The sequence below is a fragment of the Carassius gibelio genome, chromosome B18 (assembly GCF_023724105.1).
Source record: "Carassius gibelio isolate Cgi1373 ecotype wild population from Czech Republic chromosome B18, carGib1.2-hapl.c, whole genome shotgun sequence".
Lineage (NCBI taxonomy): Eukaryota > Metazoa > Chordata > Actinopteri > Cypriniformes > Cyprinidae > Carassius > Carassius gibelio.
In genome coordinates, this window is record NC_068413.1 from 12,995,839 (window position 1) to 13,017,222 (window position 21,384).

Genomic DNA, 21,384 nt, shown 5'->3' on the forward strand with positions numbered 1-21,384 from the left:
TTATATTTATATATATATGTGTGTGTTACCTTTATTACCTTTCTGCATTTTGTAATAAAAATAGTTACATTTTCATCAAAATACTACAAAATCAATGATTCTGATATAATGTATTTTGTAAAATATGCTTAGTATCTTCTTCAAGAAATTGTAAAATTGTACCCTTTTATTCGTGTCTCTTTCAGACGTACGTTATACGGATCCTTAGGGAAGGTCAGAATGAGCCGCAGTTTGTCTTCCGCACCTTTGATGAGTTCCAGGAACTACACAACAAGTTGACCATCCTTTTCCCCCTGTGGAAGTTGCCGGGGTATATGAGTACACTGCTTGTACAATGGTTTGTCAAATTCTAAACTTCTCTGTTCCTAAGAGTGTTTTTCCTGTTTCTAGATTTCCCAGTAAAATGGTCCTGGGTCGTACACATATCAAGGATGTGGCATCCAAAAGGAAGGTGGAATTGAGCAGCTATGTGCACAACCTGATGAGGAGTTCAACAGAAGTCACCCAGGTGGGTGAATTGAAATTGAATAGATTATCAAAATAATTGTAGTGTTTCTGGTTCATCTCTGGGAGTGATGAGTCAACCAAATATGTCACTCAAATGAATATTCTGTGGTTTTTAGTAACATGGTCAGAATTTCTTAAATGTTTTTGATGAGACTCCTATGTTTTAAAAGTCTGAATTTTTTTTATCATAATATTCTATGATAGAATTGAAAGAACTTTTAGCAGCCATTATTCCGGTCCTCAGTGTCACATGATCCTTCAGAAATCATTTGCATATGCAGATTTGGTGCTCAAGCAACATTATTATCAATACTGAAAGAAATATCAAGATCAAAGCAAAATTTGAAACTTGATTTCCTTCAGGATTTTTTATGAATAGAAAGTTTTAAAAGTTTTAAATACAAATTGTCTTTACTGTCACTTTTAGTGAATTAGTGAATTAGTGACGTGACATTCAGCCAAGTACGGTGACCCATACTCAGAATTTGTGCTCTGCATTTAACCCATCCGAAGTGCACACACACAGAGCAGTGAACACACACACACACTGTGAACACACACCCGGAGCAGTGGGCAGCCATTTATGCTGCGGCGCCCGGGGAGCAGTTGGGGGTTCGGTGTCTTGCTCAAGGGCACCTAAGTCGTTGTATTGAAGGTGGAGAGAGAACTGTACATGCACTCCCCCCACCCACAATTCCTACCGGCCCGGGACTCACAACCTTTCGATTGGGAGTCCGACTCTCTAACCATTAGGCCACGACTTCCCTTTTTGAGCTATTTTATGCATCCTTGCTTAATAAGAGTAATAATTTATTTCAGAAAAAAATCTCACTGAACCTAAACTTCAGAACAGTAGTGTAATAAATGTGACTGATTATTTTTTTCTTAGTGTGATCTTATCTACACATTCTTCCACCCTATTGCGAGAGATGACAAGACCGAGGGGGTTGAAGGACTCTCTAAAACTCCAGGTATGTGTGTCGTATTTTAAATTGAATCTTTTTTTTTATTTTTATAAATATTTTAAAGATTGGAGTTGAACGCACCACATTGTCATGCTTGTTTTCATATGTTTGATGTCTGTTTGGCAGATACGCCTCCAATGAGTCCCACCACCGGCCGCGTGGAGGGTGAGGTGAAGCTGTCGGTGTCCTACCGAAACAGCACGCTCTTCATCATGGTCATGCACATTAAAGACCTGGTAAGAAATATCAAAAGCACCTGTCTTCAAACTGATCCCATAATTTTCTGTTCATTCCAAAATCTCATCCGTTTTTTTCCTCCCAAACACAGATATCAAATGACGGTGCAGACCCAAACCCTTATGTGAAAACATACCTTCTCCCAGACCCCCACAAAACCTCCAAACGCAAAACAAAGATCGCCAGGAAAACTAGGAACCCGACATTTAATGAAATGGTAACTAAAACCTACCTATTTACCCATGCTTGCTTTATTCTAAAGCTAATAAACGACTTCCTTCTCTCTTTGCTCGCAGCTGGTGTACAGCGGCTACAGTAAGGAAACCATGAAACAAAGGGAACTTCAACTGAGCGTGCTCAGTGCGGAGTCTCTGCGAGAGAACTGCTATCTGGGTGGCATCACCCTCAGCCTTAAAGACTTTGACCTGAGCAGAGAGACTGTCAAGTGGTACAAGCTCACAATGCTGCCCTACTTTTAGATCCAACGATTCTTCCACAAAAGGTGATGTGACCGCATCAAGTGCCCTTACAGGACCACTTCACGTTCTCCCAGCATCTCCCTCTCTCTCTCTATGACACTAATCAAGGTTGAGTCTTTGTTGTTCTGTACATTTGGAACTCAAGAGGACCAAACGGCTTACTTAAAGAAGAGTTTATATTATTATATATATATATAAATATAAGAATATATATAGAGAGATTGACACTTGTATTTTTAAAACTGCTCATTTTTACACTTTCCTTTTCTATATATGCAAATAAGGAACATTTAAAGTCTGTATGGTTCTGAGCTATCAAAACAAGCACAGCAGAGTTCACTGTGCTTTTGGTAAAGTGCCAAATGAAGTGAGCAAACTCATGACCACGTCCCTTTAGGGAACAATAACAGGGTGCCTTCACACGCTCTCCTTTCATTTTCGCTCTTCTCAGTACATTTGTGGTTTAAAAAAAGGCCCTGTTATGTAAGCTAATGTAGTATGTACTTCCTATGGTGTGGTTTAGAGTTGGTCAAGGTGATTTTTTTAAATCCACCAATGAATTTGTGTAATGAACCCTCTTTAAAAAGGGACCAGCACGTATGGCTAAAAGCTATTGCCAGAGCTGAATCGTAATCTATGAGTTTACCAGAAGGCATTTTTTAAAAAGATGCACAAGATTGTCATCACTCACGGCAAATAGTGATCTGATTCGCTGTTTTATGACTGTTAAAAATACATTTTGAATGGATATTAACATGGCCAGTTATTTATTGGTTATCATAACCTGACCGAATTGATGTTTGCTGTAATTCTGACTCCTTCTTAAGGAAAATTAAATGTTTTTGAACACCTCTCTGTATAATTGTTGTTTCTGAGGTTAAAAACATCCTTGAACCAGTAGGGGGCAGGCAAGAAACATACAGCCGTTTTTTGTTTTTCCTTTTGCACTTTTACATTTTCAGATTTGGTTAAAACGGTTTTCATTTTGTTATACAGTGAGTTACTTGTGTTATTTTATTATTATATATTATAATATTATAATTAGGTTTAATATTCTCGTTGTCATTGACGAAGACAAATTAATTTTATGCCCTGTGACTTTTCCAGTGGTATTTTAGGATCATCTTGAATAAGCTTTGATTTAATTCTCTCTTTTTTAAAATAATTTTACATTCTTTTGATTTTTATTTTGCCTTTATTATTAATTATATTCATCCTTTTTTTTTATTGTTTTAGTAATTTGTGTACTTCAGCTTTATAATAGCAATAATTTTTAGTTAACTTTTAAGTTTTTAAGTTTAAAACACTTTTATTTTGTTTCTGCTTAATAACAATTAAAGATTAAATTATTATAATAAAAATACATTTATTTTATAAAGGGTTATAGGTATTTTATATAGCGCCTATAGTTGCTTTTTCAAGCCCTGTCATGAAAGCTTACATAAAGGAAAACGCAACAATATAAGACAATATACTATATTAAAAAAAAAAAAAAAAAAAAAAAAAATATATATATATATATATATATATATATATATATAAAATAAAAACTAATAAAATAAAAGCATTACTGAAAAATTATGTTTTGAGAAAAGATGTAAAAACAGCTAAAGAACAACAGTGCAACAGTGTTTTGGGAACGAGCGAGACCATGCAGAGCCTTGTAAGCATTAGGATTTTAAAATGTATATGTATTTGACAGGGAGCTAGTGTAGTGTGGTCACCCGCCCTAACCCCAGTTAATTTTCTAGCTGCTGAGTTCTGCAAGTATTGCAATTTGTTAAGGGGGTTTAGACACTCCAACAAGGAGAGCATTGCAATAATCAATTTGGGAGAAAATAAAAGAATTAATAAATTTTTCAGCAACAGAAAAGGGCAACACAGGCTGAATACGTGCAATATTTCTAAGATGAAAAAAGGAGGTCTTTACCATGTTCTGCACAAAAGGCTCGAATGACAGGGTGTCGTCAAAGCTAACACCAAGATTTGTTTAGTTTACTTTGTAGCTCTAGGGCAACACCATCAACTGATAGATCTAAAGAAACAGCTTTTTGCTGTTGGTGGGGAGAGCCCAGAAGCATAACTTCAGGTTTAGAGCTATTCGGACACAGAACATTTTTAGACATCCACAACTTAATCTCAGTAATACAGTTGGAAAGATGAGGGACATCCACAAATTGACCAGGTATGTATATAAATCTGAGTGTCATCAGCATAGAAATAGTAGCTGAGGTTAAGGGATCTTAATAGCTGACCAAGAGGATAAATATAAATGCTAAAAAGCAGGGGACCAAGAACTGAGCCCTGTGGGACACCAGTACAAACAGGATCCACATCAGATCTGAAGCCATCCATAAAAACAAATTTACTGCGACCCATCAAATATGATCTAAAACACTCTAGGGCAGTCCAAAGACAGTTTACAGTCAGTTAAGTAAAAGCGTGTGGTCAATGGTGTCGAAGGCTGAACTAAGATCAAGTAAGATGAAAATCAGGATAGCGCCAGAATCAGAAGCTAACAGTAAGTAATTAACAACTTTAACCAAGGCTGTTTCAGTGCTATACAGTAAAATGATTATAGTTCTAGACAACAATAACAACACTGGTGATTTGTGGCTAAAGCTGCCTTTGAAGATCATATTTTTAAGGGATAGTTTACCCCCCAAAAAAGAAAATTGTATTCATTTAGGCATGTTGAGCAACTATGGTGTATTGTACTCATGTTGAATTACTTGTTGTGTTGTTCCAAACCTCTATGGCTAAATGATAGAAGTAAAAAGGAACCAAATTTGTTTAGTTCCCAAAAATCTTCTTTTGTGTTCCACAGAAGAAAATAAAGTCAAAAAGTTGATAATGATATGGTGGACTACACCTTTAAAGCTTTGACCCTCACACACTAATGATTTCTGCTGAGGTGTTGGTGTGTTCCTTAGGGACTCTTGTGGTGTGACCTAGGTGCGCTTTGTCATTGGCAATAAAATTCTAAAGGTCTAAAAGGCCTGACCTCAGATCTGCCAGCATATCTGTAACACCTCATTAAAAACAGGCTGTTGCTGTGAGAAAGCATCTGGAGAGAAAGACTATAAAGCAGTCAGGCCAGTGCACACATTTGCTTTGTCACCGAGGTGAGAGTTTACTGATGAGGAAGCACGATTTGACATGAGGTTTTGCTCCTTCCTCGACAGTCACACAGGGCTGCTGTAGATTTACATTTTGTATTTAGAGGAAGGAAAAGCAATGCAACAGCATAAAGATGATAATGAATTTCAACTGCTTCCACACTGGTAGATTAAATTTAGGCATTTGAGGTTTACTCCATGTATCTGACTTGCCACCTGTACAGTAAAGTAATTGTCAAGTAGGCTACATAGGCTACAGTTAGCTGCTTTTTCTTTCACAAATATTTGTAATACAGTAATGCACAGAAGAAAAAAAATGAAAGCACTAATGTAAGTTTAAATTGAGATTTGTATGACTAACATTAAATTAGGCATATTTGTAATCTGGACAGCAGTTTTTACTTAAGTGTATTACTAGGTTGCACTTTCTTCTTGAGGACAGAAATTTACTAATCAGTCCGTTACAGATTAAATGAAGATTCTTACATATGCTTGACGCTATCTCTCGTTTTCTACAGTGTTTCTTCTAGTAACGTGACACGAGAAATAGAGTAACAAGGTTTGAAATGTGAGTTAAGTGAGGCTTTATCTAAAAATAGTTTATGATATGTTTTATGCACAATTCAAAATGCCTTAAAGGGACATTGATCCAGTCTGGACGTAGCGAGTGCCAAAACCTATTTATTCCCTTAATTCAATCCTTTTATTATTCATTTGTCTGAAATATATTTCCACGATTATATGGTAAGCTTACTGTAACTGCGTGATGTAATAGTAGCAATATCTAAACCTGTTGCTTCGTGCTATGATTCCACATGGGACAAACCGTGCGTCACTGGACTACGCTATCGTGTAGGCGTGGTTTGTGCGAAGGAGGGCGGTGCCAGTGTGAGTGACACATTAGCGATCAAATCAAAGGTCGCACTGTTGCAGCGTTGGAGATATTTGTTTATAGTGAAGTGTTTTCTTAAGTTGGAGTCGTTTGTCGCAGTCACACGTTCATTCTGGGGTGCTGGAAACGGGACTTGGTGATCATGTGGACCTCAGCAGCTTTCGCTCGGAGTTAACGCTCTCATATCTGCGAAGATGTGGTTAGCAAACTTCAAAAATCAGCCGATAAATTACGACAGAGAAAACAAACCAAGGGACGAATATCAGAATACGTGACAGGGTATTGTTTGAGGATGGAAAGGAGCGCGTCGGAGCGGACCGCGCTGCGGCGGTTTGGGGACAGCGGCATGATGCTTCTGCCCTGGACCAAACAGATCCTGACGGTGCTGTGGGAGCACCTGAGACTGCTGGTCCAGGTCATCTGCTGCACTTTGATTTCAGGTAATTCTGCTTTTAGTCATTCATATATTTGCATTGAAAATACCCGTAGCCTATGCCACTGGCGATTTGCATAATCTTATTTTCAGTATAGATGCAAGTGCAAACAAACAAACAAAAAAATGTAATATCTAATACTTTAGATACAAGATTTACATATTCATTCATTTACATTCATCCAAAACGAAACAAAACGCATTTTCGTTAGAGGAGAGTGACATAGAAGTAGAAAGAAAACAACATTAATAGTGTTACAATACTGCATTTTAAACCAAACAACTCAGGGTGGGTGGGTTTTTGTTTATTATAATATAATTATGAATATTTCTAATAATTATGAGTATTTATTTAATTTCACCTGGCTAATTTATTTATATTTATACTATAATTTTTACTATCTCTGCATCCATCCATTCATCCTAATATACATTTCTTATATTTATTTATTATTATGAGAAAGGTCTCTATTTATAGCTTAAGGTACTTTAAGTAATTCTTTGTTTGGTCCCCAGTTTTCCAGATGTTCAGGTTTGAAGTCCATGTGAGAATTACAGACGAGACGGGGCAACACATTCAGCACATGACAAGTGGGTCAGGAGACCCTTCTGACAGTTTCCTGCTCTCATCCTTGTTTGAAAACAACAAAAACATGGTGGTCGGGGGTTCCAGTCCACTTTCAAAATTCGGCAGGGACCCATTCGACGTCAGCTCTCACTCCAGAGCTGTCCTGTCCAGTCTGGTCGGCGATGAGCTCTGTTGTTCCTTGGTGGACGACCTTGTGTCCCACGCAACAGAGTGTCTCAATGACACAGAAGACCTCTATATTGGAGATCGCTCCATGTGGAAACATGGATATGACTGGACCATATTAGGAGGATCAGAAAGGAAATGCGAAGAGAACACCTGCACGTTTACTGCACATGTGTCTGGGTTTTCTGCAAAGGAGTTTGTAAAGCATCAGAAGCCCATCGCTGATCCTGATTCATGTAGTTCATCTACAGAGGACGTTCAAGCTCCATGTCCAGTGCAGTCAGTCGGTCAGTTCTCAGACAGCGAGTTCAGCTGGGGAAGCACAGACAGCTCTTGTTTTGAAGGAGAACGAGAGGAGAATGAAAAACTCTGGGACCTTCTGACCAGCTCGACGGATCCATATCACCCTCTACACTTCACGGCATGTTTGTCCAGTGCAGTTCCTGAAAAAAGCAAAACTCAGGTGGTTTTGAAGGCCGAAAGTCCCACTGTATCACACTCCACTGCATCTACAGGCTCCGATTCTTCTAAAACAGGTTCTGAAGATGAAGAAGAAGAGGCCATATGGAGATCCCTCTCTCAGAATGATGACCCATATCACCCTTTGAATTTCAGAGCCCCTCTTCAAAGCTCACCAGCTACATCGTTTCCTTCAAAACATGATTCGCCCAGTGACAACACACTAAATAAAACCGATAGACTCTTAAAATCTTCAAGACGCTCAAAGCCGCAGTTACCATCAAGTAAAGTTGCTCGCCATTGCTGCCACAAATTACCAGTTGAGACATTATCAGTGGTGCCATGGAGAAGACATGTTGGTCTGACTGTTCTTCAGGGCAACCAAAGGAAATGTCCCAATTTTAAGAAGGTAATTATCAGACTTAAAGGAATAGTTCACCAAAAAATGAAAATATTGTCATCATTTAATTACCCTTGTGTTGTTCTTATGGTGAAAAAAAAAATATATATATATATATATATATTTTGAAGAACCAAACTGCTGTTACTCCACACTGACTTCATTAGTAAGGGAAGAAATACTATGGAAGTCAATGGGGACCAACAACTGTTTGATTACCAGCAATCTACAAAATATCTTCTTTAATGTTCAACATAAGAAAGAAACGTAAACAGGTTTGGAACGACATGAGGGTGAGTAAATTGTGACAAAAATTGTAATTTTTGGGAGAACAATCTCTTTAAGGTGTGGTCACTGTTGTTTAGCGAATTTTCGCGATTGGGAATTTCGATTTCTCCACAACAACAGGTTCAAGTTGCTCACTCAAACTTATCAAGCTGAACAACAGAAAGCAACATGGTTTGAAAGTGTTTTTTGTGAGAACTGTGCTTCAGACATCACACCACTATTGACCATTTTGCGATTTGACCGCACCTTTATGGCACTTATGCAGGGTTGCCAACTCTCAAGGAACTGTCACGCCAGATGCGAGAGTTGGCAACCCTGACTTATGTCAACTGTCAATCATTGCTTGCTAACAGCATGTTGCTAATGTTTTCCAGGTGAAATTTTCTCCTATCGTACAAGTCCACAAGATGCAAGCTTGGTCCTTTGCTTTTCAGGCATCTCGTAAGGGACCGTGGGAGGAGTTTGCACGGGACAGAGACCGTTTTCGAAAGAGAATCCGTGAAACTGAGAAGGCCATTGGCTACTGTTTTAGTATGTCACACAGGGAAAAGCTGTGGGCCTATAAGGACAGAAAACAGAAGTAACCAGCCCTTGATTTGCAAAAATTGGTTTCTGATTGCAATTATTGATTTTATAGTTCCCCGGCCAGCCTCTATACTGCTATATTGACTTAAATTGACATTCATACCTCACTGCTATGAAAAGTTACTACAGAATTTTTATATATTAATTTTTTTTGCCATGCCTTACAGACTCTTCAGTGTGACTGATCACACATTTATTTTTTAACACAACTTGTTGATATGTTGGAGTACTAGACTAGTGTTATTTTATTTAAAGTGATCACCAAAAAATGAATATTCTGCCAACATTTACCCTCATGTCATTGCCAATTCCAAGACTTTTTTCATGTGAAACACCAAATAAGACTTTTTGAAAAATGGCATGATGTTTTTTCCTTTACAATGAAGGTCAGAGGGTCCAGTGTTGTTTGGAACCCACTGACTTTCATTGTATACATAAAATAGTTTAGTAAAAATAGTTTTTAAAAGTTCAGTAATCTTCAAAACAAAGAAATAGTTCAGTAATAATTCTTAAAAATAGCTCCTCTTGCATTTCACAAAAGAAAGAATGTCACACATGTTTGGAAAGATGTGAGGAAGAGTAAAAGATAACAATTTTCATTGCTGGGTAAATTGTACCTTGTTTATTCCAGTGGTTTTAAATGGTGTGAAAATAGGCTGCTTTTTTATTTTTCATCATGTTGACGAAAATGTAAAGAAAAAAAAATGATGTAACAAGACTAAGTTACAATGCACCTAAATGTTTACATTTTTATATATATAGATAAATATATATTTGTTCAGATAATTTACTGTTAAAAAGTTTGCAGTCAGTAAGATTTTTCATATTATTTTTATTAATGCCTTTAATTCAGCAAGGACACCATCAAACACATCACGGTTTCTTCAAAATTATTAAGAAGCACAATTTACAACAATGATAATGTTATAAGAAAATGTTTCTTGAGTATATAATATTTCACAATATTACTGTTTAACTGAATTTTGATCAAATAAATGCAGCCTTATTAAGCAGAAGAAACTTCTTTTAAATATATTGACAAATCTTACAGACCCCAAACTTTAGAGCAGTACTGAATATGTTAATTACATCATAGACAATTTTTCCTACAATAACAGATGCTGTTATGTTTGCTACTTTTGCCATCACTGATTATTGCAGTTTTTTTTCTGTTTTAGAAACTCTTGCTCTTCAAATGTTCTGTTAACCCATCCTGCATTTGTTGAATGTAGATTTGTTTCCTTGCACGCTGTGTCTTGACTCATTTATTTGGTTCATCTTACTAATTCATTGTGTCTCAGACTCTGACTGTAGAGGTACAGAACTCCTGCGAGACCGTCATGTGCAGCCCCTGTAAGAGAGAGTTAAAAACAAAGCGTGATGAAACTCTCTCCCGTGAGGAGAAATCAATTAGCATCTCTCCTCGACACATCAGCTGCAACACAAGCTTGCATGGTGCAAAGACAAGCAATCGTTTACGCAATCTTTCAGGCTCTGACAACAGACTGCGTGTCTAATTTAATGATGCTCTGTCCCTGAATTAATTAGATTGCATTTCAGACACATTTATTGATGACGCAAAAGTGGACACATGCTATAATTAAAGTGTTTAACACCATATTAGCAATAGCTGACTAGTTGTACTTTAATTATTGCTTTTTGAAACAGCAACAGATCTGAGAGCAGTTTGAGGAAGGGTTTGTAGCTGGATGCATGATGGTACTTGCATGTGGCAATGCCATGGTGTCTTCCTCTCGAAGGTGCCTTCACCCAGGTGACCTTGGTCTCTAGGCAACCAAGCACAGCACTATGTGGCTGTGAGAGGATTGCATGTGATTGCAGCAGGGGCTGGTGTGTTGTGGCCCCAGCCTCTATTACTCATCCTGGAGAGTCCAAAGCTTGAGAAGGGGGATCTCTGGAGTCACAATTACAAAGCACTGACTGGCTGATGCAATAGAGCAGTCAGCAGCCAGTGTGTGAGGCAAAAGATAGTCAGACACATGTTGCAGAGAGACATTTGTGCTGGATTGGTTATTACAGTTATTTTTTTTTAATATTTCTGAACATCAATAATGTGCATGGTTAAAAACATGAATGATTAAAAACAGTGACTCTTCCCTGTCTGATATGTAAACATATTTGAATATTCAAATTAGATGCAGCAGCTTCACAGTGTCACTTTGTAAATTCAGTGCTAGGTTCAAGCAGCTTTACAGCCTCAAGTCTTTTGGGATATGATGCAACAAGCTTTGCGCATGTACATCGGCAATTACCTGCCATTCTTCTCTTCACCTCTCAAGCTCTGTCAGCTTGGATGGGGGCTGAAGGACATTTTTCAGGATTCTCCAGAAATTTTTGATGTGTTCAAGCCCAGGCTGTGGCTGAACCACTCACGGCATTCACAGAGTTGTCCATAAGCCACTCTTGCTGTGTGCTGAGGGTCATTGTCCTTTTGGAAGGTGAACCTTCTGCCGTGAGGTTCTGAATTCTCTGGACTGGGTTTTCACTAAGACTATCACAATATTTTGATGCATTGAACTTTTCTTCTCTTACGAGTCCCTCATGACCATGAAGCTGCTACCAGAACACTTTACTTTTGTGATGCTACTGTAGAAGTTATGAGCAGTGCCTGGTTTCTTTCAAACATGATGGTTGAATTGAGGTCCATTCGACCAGACAATCTAACAATCTTTGCATAAATCTAAAAACGAAGTCCTTGAGTTGCTTTGTTGCAAAATCCAGGTGTTTTTTGTTGCAAAAAAACAATTTCCTTCTCCATCAATTGCGAATGAGGCCAGCTCTATGAAGAGTATAGTACTAAACTTGTTCCATTATGAATAACTGATGTTACATATTTATGTGAGCCTTCAACGCAGCAGAATTTATTTTCTATAATCTTCCCCATATTGCAAAATCAAAGCACATTGCTTAAAGCTTTTCTTATACCAGAGAATGATAGTGTAGCTGAAAACATTTCTTGAAATTAGGCAAATTTATTCAAACCGCATGCTGTCTGTATGTTCACACATGCCGTTACATGAACTCGTGTCACGAATGAAGTAGGCCAAACCACAGCAGAAAGCTTTGATATGAAACACAGACACAGATCTCTCTACAATGGTTAGCTGTATGTGCTGCATGGCAACCATCACAAGGCGTCACCATTGAGCAGGTTTGGATCCATCTTCATTATATCCAGTACAGACCCTATGGTACAGAGCTCTGCTTGGCTGGAACATTTATATGCTATATTTTTTCATAATCTGACTTAAAATACAAAACTATCAAAAATACAACCAGACTGCAACGATCTTTTAAGTTTTTTTTATTTTTTATTATTATATGTAGATAGACAGCAGCTAAAATATAAATCTCAAGCAAGTTTTTATATTATTATTATTATCATTTATTTATATATTTATTTATTTTTGCAGAGAGTCTGTTCAAAATTATTTCAAAACATTATATAGGCTATATAGAGTCCTATCATAGTGTAGGTTTCATATATGTTAGGTGGATTTAAAGTTGAACTAAACTCTTTATTTTACAGGGGATTTCAAACTTTTTTGTCAGCCGAACCCATGTGACCTAAATTATGTAAGTTACTTTAAGTAGCCCCTGAGATTTCAATTAAATATTTCAATTGTTTAATGCCACATTTGCATGTTTAACTTTAAAAACATTTATTGTTTTATCAGTTTAAAAGTATTTTATTAGTATTTACATAGCTATTGCTATTATTACTCAACAAAATATAAAAATTAATATAACTAATTTACAATGTAATTACACTTTTTAAAATTATATATATATATATATTCTCTCTCTCTCTCTCTCTCTATATATATATATATATACATAGTAAAGACCAAAAGTTTGGACACACTTTCTCATTCAAAGAGTTTTCTTTATTGTCATGACTATGAAGATTGTAGAGTCACACTGAAGGCATCAAGGGCTATTTGAGCAAGAAGGAGAGTGATGGGGTGCTGCACCAGATGACCTGGCCTCCACAGTCACCGGACCTGAACCCAATCGAGATGGTTTTGGGGTGAGCTGGACCGCAGACAGAAGGCAAAAGGGCCAACAAGTGCTAAGCATCTCTCGGGGAACTCCTTCGAGACTGTTGGAAGACCGTTTCAGGAGACTACCTACTACTACTTTCTTCTTAACACCATTCCAGCAACTATGGCTATATTCATGAGCGAGAAACGGTTAATCCATACACAAGTCTGTTTTACACACACGTTGATGGAAGTACAGTCTCAATTCACTTATCCTAAGACATTTTGAGCAGTGAGAGGAAAAAATTCAATTTAATTAATGAAATTATTTTAATGAAATTATATTTCAATGAAGTTTAAACTACAGTGAACATGCTTATTATATATGCAATATACTTCATCCTCTAAAGAAATATAAACTTTATGAACCATTGGAAAATGAACAACATGAGCAATCAGAAACATGGCACAGTTGTTTTTATTTTTTATAATGTAAGTAAAACTATTAGTGCCTCAAGCTAAGGTGCCTGATGCTACCAGGGATTGGGATTCTTTGAAAGATGAAGAGGCCAGTCTCATCAGACCGAGGGATGGAGAGTCGGAGACAGGAATGTCTGGGGCAGCTTCGACAGGATCAGCTTTCACAAGAACCTCTTGGGCGGCAAGGAACAGCTTTCAGGAACTTCAGGGAACACGATGATGGGACAAGGCATGGAGGCATGGCCACTCACTTCATTTTCAAAGCTTTGGACCTGATTTGCAGGGGGAAGGACTTCAAAATCCCTGAAAGTAGCTTGATTCTCTGCTTGCTGACCCAAACTCAGCTTCTCCTCATCTTCTTTTTCTCTGCCATCTTATTTCCTTTACCAACAGACTGATGGTGATAGTCCTAGAGAACAGTAATGTATCAGTAACTTGTTTAATTGTTGCGATTTTTTTATGATTATTTTACTTCCTTTTATGTAAAGCACTTTGAAATTAAATGAAAGTGCTGTATAAATAAACTTGCCTTATGCTGACAGGCCTCTAGGTGTCACAATACGACCACATCAGAATATTGAGTGACCCCTTTTATGTACTGCAGCCCTAATAAATAAATCTTATTTGTATTTTTCATGCCACTGGCAAATGATCCATGTCTACTGTGAAGATCCCACAGAAAATGTTTGATGGAGATCACAGTGGTGCCATGATCTGTAACGGTGGTTACACTAACTATTGGAAATTAATTAAAAAAATTAATCTCAAAACTAATCTTCACTAATTCGGGCGCCAGGCAGACTTAAATCCACCATTACACACACATAGATATCAATGTAATGAAACACACACAAAAAAAAATTCAATTTCATCAAATTGTAATGTGCAATATCAAGATGACGAAACATTTTTACAGAGAGTCAAATGCATATACACAAATCACTCCTGTGGTGCAACAAGTACCAGAAATGATTAGTCAAGAAAGAAAAAAAAAAAAAAAAGTGTTTGTTACTCAAAAATACAAAGTGACAAAAGTTCAATAATCAAACAGACAATCAAAATATTCAAAAACAGTTCAGAATCAAATATTTAAATGTTTCCCCAAAAAGAAAACTAAATAAATAAAACTTTGAAGGCATAGGAAAATATGTGTGTGTGTGTGTGTGTGTGTGTGTGTGTGTGCGTGTGTGTGTGTTCTTGAATTACGTGAATAATGATGCGGAAGATTTTGGAAGTTTTAAAGTGCGTCGTTGGTAATGAATACCTGAGTTGCGTCTCAGCAATTTTATGAATCAACACTCTCTTCTATGGACATCGGTGAGACAATGCGCCAGGATAGCGATTAATCCTCTTTGTCCGCCGAAATCGAAGACCCAAGGCAGAATGCCAGCGAGTGGACTTACTCACGCTCTGCAGTCGGCGTCAGAAACGCAAGAGCTCAGCAAACGATCACGCACTGAGTTGAGTCTCAGCAGTTTTATGAATCAACACTCTCTTCTATGGACATCGGTGAGACAGCGATTAATCCTCTTTGTCCGCCGAAATCGAAGACCCAAGGCAGAAAGCCAGCGAGTGGACTTACTCACGCTCTGCAGTCGGCGTCAGACACCGGATCAAACACGTTCAGCAGGTAAACCATTCCGCTTTCAGTGCTGTAGTACCTTTTTCACAAACTGGCATGTACATGATAAGTTAAACCGCCCGCAACTCGGCAGCCTGCCTGCCCTCTCACTGCCACTCAACACGTCACCATCTCTTCCTCCTTTTTTTTTCTCCTTCCACTTCCTCTTTTATTCCTCCATTTCCGCTCATAATCCTTCACACCTTTCTCCTGATTAGCTCTTACAACCAACAGTGCGGTTTATTCCAAAACCGTCACACTCCCCCTCCCCTGGAAAAACAACCCATGGTTAAAATCCCTGAAACTCCTCTTCTTCATCAGAGGTGTCTTGGAATATTTTTAGGAGTTTTTCCTTGCTTTGGGACTCTAATTCTTCAGCTGTCGGGTAACACGGTTTCATATTGCAAACATGAATTGTGCGGACATCCTCCCCAGTAGTCTCCAGTGCCACACGATAATTGAGTGGACCCAGCGGTTTTATTATACGATAAGGACCTCTCCATTTGCTGGCTAGTTTAGCAGTAAATTTAGCTTTTGCACTAGACTGTGGAAAGTTCCTGATCCACACACGGTCTTGTTCTTTAAATGTTACTTCTCGTCGATGCTTGTTGTAATTTCGTGTTTGTCTAACATGAGCTTTTTTGCTGTTTTCCATAGCTTTTGATTTAAGCTGAGTTAAACAATGAACAACATCATAGGCTGCCATGTCAGGAGTAAGATTTCTACCTTGGAGGAGTTTGTCCATTGGACCCTGTAGCCTTCTTCCCAATTGCAGTTCAGCAGGGGTCATTCCTATGGTCTCTTGTACAGCTGAATTGATGGCAAATCTGAACTCTGGTAAATATTGATCCCACTTGTTGTGTTTTTCATCCAGGTATGCGGCGATCATGTACTTAATGGTGCGATTGGCTCTCTCAGTCATGTTGGTCTGAGGATGGTACGCAGTAGTCAGTTTAGGTGTTACATTCCATTTTTCGCAGAGCTCCTTGAAAACAGATGACACAAATTGCGTACCTCTATCAGACAACAAGAAATTAGGCACACCCCACCTGGTCAGAATTTCCTTCTTGAAGATTTCAGCAACCGTCTTTGCCATGGCATTTCTCATGGGGAACATCTCAACCCAACGAGTAAAGTAATCAATGAACACCAAGAGATATTCATTTCGGTTGGAACTACACGGTAAGGGCCCCATTATGTCCACACCCAGCATTTCATTAGGGTGAGTGACAGTGGGATGCTGCATTTTTCCAGCAGGTTTTTGGTTGTCACTCTTGAGTTGTTGACATTTTATGCACCTTTTTACCCACTGTTTAACATCATTCCACATTCCTGGCCAAAAAGCCACTTCTTGAATTCTCTTATAGGTCTTAAATATTCCTCCATGACCGCTCAAGGGGCTGGCATGATAATGCTGAAGGATCTGTGGAATCAGGCTAGCTGGAACACACACCCGATAATGCAGCTGGTTGTCAGCCAGGTGAGCTTTACGATAAAGCTTGTCTTCGAGTACCTCATATTGTTCTTTCAAGTGGAGATCACCTTGTGCCATGGTTTGCAATATTTTCATGATTACTGAGTCTTTATGCTGTTCTTCCCAGATATTATCTAGAGAAATTGGAAGATCTTCTGACTCCTTGCGGCCGGCATACAGATTGCAATGGATACCAATGGGGATTCGAGAGAGTGCGTCAGGGGCCACGTTTAACTTTCCTTTCCGGTATTCAACAATGAAATCAAATCTCTGCAGTCGCAAAGCCCATCTAATCAGACGACTGGAGGTCTTGGTGGACCCCATCACCCACTGCAATGCAGAGTGGTCAGTAACAACAGTAAACAACTTGTGTTCAAGATAATGCTGCCACTTCTCCAGAGCCCAAACCACTGCCAAACATTCTTTTTCCGTTGCGGAGTAATTTATTTCAGCTTTATTCAAAGCTCTGCTAGCATAAGCTATGACTTCCTCCTTCCCCTGGTCCCTCTGGGTCAACACCGCACCTAGACCCATTTCACTAGCATCTGTGTAGACAATGAACGGGTGTTGTAAATTTGGGTGTCCCAAGATGGGAGGGGTCATCAAGCTTATTTTCAACTGTTCAAAAGCATGCTGACAACATGGCGTCCACTGGAAGGCTTTGCCTTTCTTCTTCAGGGCATTAAGGGGTTCAGCGATCTGGGAGAAGTGTGGAACAAACCGATGGTACCATCCGGCTAAACCAAGGAATCGCTGGACCTCCTTAAGGTTTCTTGGGACTGGATAAGAGCGAATAGCTTCAACTTTGTTGGGATCAGCAGATATACCTTGAATACCCACGACATGGCCCAGGAATGTTAATTCCTGCAGACAGAATTTGCTTTTTTTAAGGTTAATAGTCAGACCAGCATTTTGCAGCTTGTTGAGAACGCTCTGGATATCAAGGAAGTGCTGTTCAATAGTAGGAGAATAGATAATAATATCATCTATATACACAAAGCAATTGTGACCACGTAGTTCCCCTAAAACAGTTTCCATTAATCTTTGGAAGGTGGCTGGAGCATTTTTCAAACCAAAGGGCATAACATTAAACTGAAATAATCCAAATGGAGTAATAAATGCTGTTTTTTCTGTACTTTCAGGATCCATGGTCACCTGCCAGTATCCGCTATTCAAATCAATAGTGGAGAAAATAGAAGCTCCAGAGAGAGATTCCAAGATCTCTGTGATGTTTGGTAGTGGGTATGCGTCACTTTCTGTAATAGCATTTACCTTACGGTAGTCTACACAAAACCGGAGACTCCCATCTTTTTTAGGGACTAAAACAACAGGCGAAGCCCAACCTGAATGGGAAGGTTCCACAATGCCAGCACTTAACATCTCTTCCAATTGTTGTTCCACAACAACTTGTTTGGTCGAAGACATACGATATGGTCGTTGCTTTATGGGCACTTGCTGAGTGAGGTAAATATGATGTTGAAGGACATCAGTACGGCCTGGTTTGAGTGCACACACTTGTGGATTGGGTTCCAGAACTTTCCGTAGCTGGTATTTTCCATCAGCTGGTAAGTGGGCTTCATTCACAGCATTATCAAAAAAGTTTTGGATGTCCATGTCATCTGTGCTGAATGTAAATTTGGGTTGAGGGGGAGGAACTGAACTCAAGATAGAAATACTCTGGTTGGTATTCCCTTGGTGCTTTCCTTTCCTGGGTCTATTCACAGGTACACTTGCACTACCTGGTTGAAATGGATAATCCACATCAGGAGTAGATTTGAAAGTATACATTTTATCAATTACATTTATCTGTAAGCCACTAAAGAAAATAAAATCCAGGCCAAGAACTACTACATATGCCAGAGCTTTGGGTGCTAGAACTGCAGCTGGTATGGTAAACATTTGGTCATGGAAGTTAATTTCGACATTCAGCCATTCAAGAGGAACCTCAGCTTCCCCGTTAGCCAAATACAAAGGCCCCAATGTCCAAGGTTGGAGATCGTTAGGCGATTGAGCAAAGTTCTTCCAAAGGGTCTCATGGATGAGGGTATAGCTTGCACCAGTGTCCACAATAGATTTCCCCTTCCACGAGCCAACACTGACAGGAACAATTAACTGTTGTGGTACACTGACAGGATTTTTAGGAATGGCAGATGTACTTCCAGTTGTGATAGTCGAAATGGGTTTATCTGGGAGCATTTGAGAATTCTCAGTGGATATAGAAGTAATTGAATTGTTGGTTAATGGGCCAGGCTGCTTGGGTGAGTGGAAATTCCGTTTGTTGCTGTGTGACTGATGACCTGAAACCGGTAGTTGTTGAGCTGGAGAAGTGAAATAAGGACAAGTACCTGGTGCATGAAATCCTTTACACCGCCAACATTGTATGGTAGGTTGGGGAGAAGTAACCCCTCTAGGTTGTGCTACAACAGATTTGGAACCAGCTTTACCATCAAATTGCTTCTGTTGTTCATGGTCTTTCTCCAACTGGTGACCCAGTCGAACCAACTCTTCCACGGTGGTTACATGGCTACGAAGGTGACTGGCAAGGTAAGGTTTTATATTTTTTAGGATCATCTTAATGTCTGCTTCAGTTAAACTTGGTTTCCACCTTTTACAGAGAGCTCTGTACGTAAAGGCAAAATCCCTAATGGACTCTTTTTCTCCTTGAATCCTGTGGCGGACGCGTTCAGCCAACTCATCTTCATAGTCCTCAGCTAGAAAAGCAACAAGAAAAGCAGACTGAAACTCACTCCATGTGGTGATCGATGATCTTGCTACTTCCCACCAGTCACGGGCAGTGCCATATAAAACAGTCCTGAAGGTGGCCAAGATGTCAGTGTCCACTAAAGGATGTACAGCAAGGAAGTCTTGACAACGTGTAATGTATAACAAAGGATCTGGGTCATCAACTGACCTTCCAAAGGTAGGAAATGTTAGCTTGATGTGGTCACTTTTAACAAAAGTAGTTGGGACTGCTGGAGAAATTACAGTTGACTGAGGTAAGGGGTCATGAAAAGAAATATCTGTTCCCCTCAGGTCAGCGATTCTTTTTCCTTGACTTTCCAATTTCGCTTCCATTTTTATTTGCAGTTCTTTCATGTTGGTGGACAATTTGTCGGTGAGTGAAGTCAGTTGACTACTTTCTTTCAGCAGTTGACCATAATCACGCTGAAAACACAGTTGAACTGCTTTAATGTCCTGCTGTATCTCAGACTGCAACTGTTGCACCATAAAGCGCACTTCTGACACGAAGGTATTCTCCATCTTTTGGAGTTCCTTAGTCATCATAAATGTCATAGCTTTAATTGTCTGGTCTGACTCAGTTTCAGCTTGCTGCTTGTTTGTAGATAAAGTTGTGGAAAGTTGTTGCTTGATTTCCTCAATCTTCCCAGCAAGTTGGGTGATCTGACATTCATGACTGGACGAATTGGATTTTAGTTCTTTGGTGAGTGCAATTACAGCCTTTTCTTGTTTGGTCATGAAATCATGCAACTGATCCCAGTTACCTTGTGCTTGTGTGGTGAGATGACCAATCTCTCTTCCAGGTGTTGGGAGAGTACCAGGCAGGTCATACTGTACTCCTGAAGATGAAGGAGAAGGTGATGAAGCAATGGCTGAGGTTGATTTTCCATGTGGTGGAGTGCATAATTGCATGGGTACTGGATTTTTCTGTTCCTGTGGGAAGCTTTGAGCTGGAGTACTACCACCTAATGGTGGAGATGCAAACTGCACACGGGCTCCTGGCTGCACCATACGATGAAACTGGGTGGGCGTATGACAAAACGTAGGAATATAGGATTCCTGCGGGGCTTGATTATGCACAGGTGGCCAATTAGGAGTGGCCACATCAGGAACTTCCATCTCAACAAAAGTGGAGTGTGAAGGCTGCTCTGCCATGATTATGTAAAAGGAAATGGATTATCAAAAATAAAAAATTGTGATCCTATATTGTGTATATCTTCGATGTACATTCCCTTTCAATTTCCCAAATGTAATTCACATTTCATCAATGCAAAGCAGTAAAGCAATTGTCCCATAGACCTAAACAAAACTAAAGTGAACAACAAATTATAAGATAATTAGTCCCAAATACACATTACAGCATTTGATATTCAATGCGGTTCCATAAATGTGGAGCAACCACAAAAAAGAAAAAAAAAAAATTAACAGGATTTTCACACTTCAATTCCAAAATCTCCCTTTAAATTACTTTTCAAAAAAAAAAAAAAAAAACATTATTCAAGTACCAAGTTCAAAGTCAAATTTACATTCAAAATTATTCACACTCTGAGGGGGTCTGGTCCCTGTTCGGGCGCCACTTATGTAACGGTGGTTACACTAACTATTGGAAATTAATTAAAAAATTAATCTCAAAACTAATCTTCACTAATTCGGGCGCCAGGCAGACTTAAATCCACCATTACACACACATAGATATCAATGTAATGAAACACACACAAAAAAAAATTCAATTTCATCAAATTGTAATGTGCAATATCAAGATGACGAAACATTTTTACAGAGAGTCAAATGCATATACACAAATCACTCCTGTGGTGCAACAAGTACCAGAAATGATTAGTCAAGAAAGAAAAAAAAAAAAAAAGTGTTTGTTACTCAAATACAAAGTGACAAAAGTTCAATAATCAAACAGACAATCAAAATATTCAAAAACAGTTCAGAATCAAAT

At 38.8% G+C, this 21,384-nt stretch overlaps 3 protein-coding genes across 6 annotated transcripts in view; 2 read left to right on the forward strand and 1 right to left on the reverse strand.

The window, feature by feature from the left end:
- Positions 1 to 3,039, forward strand: part of LOC127977201 (phosphatidylinositol 4-phosphate 3-kinase C2 domain-containing subunit alpha) — a 36,108-nt gene extending 33,069 nt beyond the window's left edge. For all 3 annotated transcript variants that reach the window (XM_052581920.1, XM_052581923.1, XM_052581921.1), the window contains exons 28-33: positions 186 to 310; positions 391 to 508; positions 1,397 to 1,478; positions 1,599 to 1,708; positions 1,801 to 1,926; positions 2,006 to 3,039. In XM_052581920.1, coding sequence (XP_052437880.1) covers positions 186 to 310; positions 391 to 508; positions 1,397 to 1,478; positions 1,599 to 1,708; positions 1,801 to 1,926; positions 2,006 to 2,188 — 744 coding nt within the window. In that variant the 3' untranslated portion in view covers positions 2,189 to 3,039. The remainder of the gene's footprint in view (positions 1 to 185; positions 311 to 390; positions 509 to 1,396; positions 1,479 to 1,598; positions 1,709 to 1,800; positions 1,927 to 2,005) is intronic.
- Positions 1 to 21,384, reverse strand: part of LOC127977209 (homeobox protein aristaless-like 4) — a 539,817-nt gene that overhangs the window by 171,127 nt on the left and 347,306 nt on the right. Inside the window, exon 5 of one of the 2 annotated variants that reach the window (XR_008158159.1) lies at positions 955 to 1,143. The exons of the other annotated variant lie outside the window; for it this stretch is intronic. The gene's annotated coding sequence lies outside the window, so the exon portion shown is untranslated. Of the gene's footprint in view, positions 1 to 954; positions 1,144 to 21,384 lie in introns of those variants that run through there. 2 annotated transcript variants of the gene reach the window in all.
- LOC127977207 (protein phosphatase 1 regulatory subunit 15B) lies at positions 6,169 to 10,365 on the forward strand. Its single transcript, XM_052581934.1, has 3 exons — positions 6,169 to 6,639; positions 7,149 to 8,254; positions 8,908 to 10,365. Exons 1-3 carry the CDS (start codon positions 6,492 to 6,494, stop codon positions 9,115 to 9,117), a joined length of 1,464 nt encoding a protein of 487 aa, XP_052437894.1. The 5' UTR covers positions 6,169 to 6,491; the 3' UTR covers positions 9,118 to 10,365.

Excerpts from the sequence above, each read along its gene's own strand:
- LOC127977207 (XM_052581934.1), top strand. The coding sequence starts at position 6,492 with ATGGAAAGGAGCGCGTCGGAGCGGACCGCGCTGCGGCGGTTTGGGGAC. Across the intron at positions 6,640-7,148 it reads CTGCTGCACTTTGATTTCAG|TTTTCCAGATGTTCAGGTTT; the intron begins GTAATTCTGCTT and ends TTTGGTCCCCAG. Across the intron at positions 8,255-8,907 it reads AATGTCCCAATTTTAAGAAG|GTGAAATTTTCTCCTATCGT; the intron begins GTAATTATCAGA and ends AATGTTTTCCAG.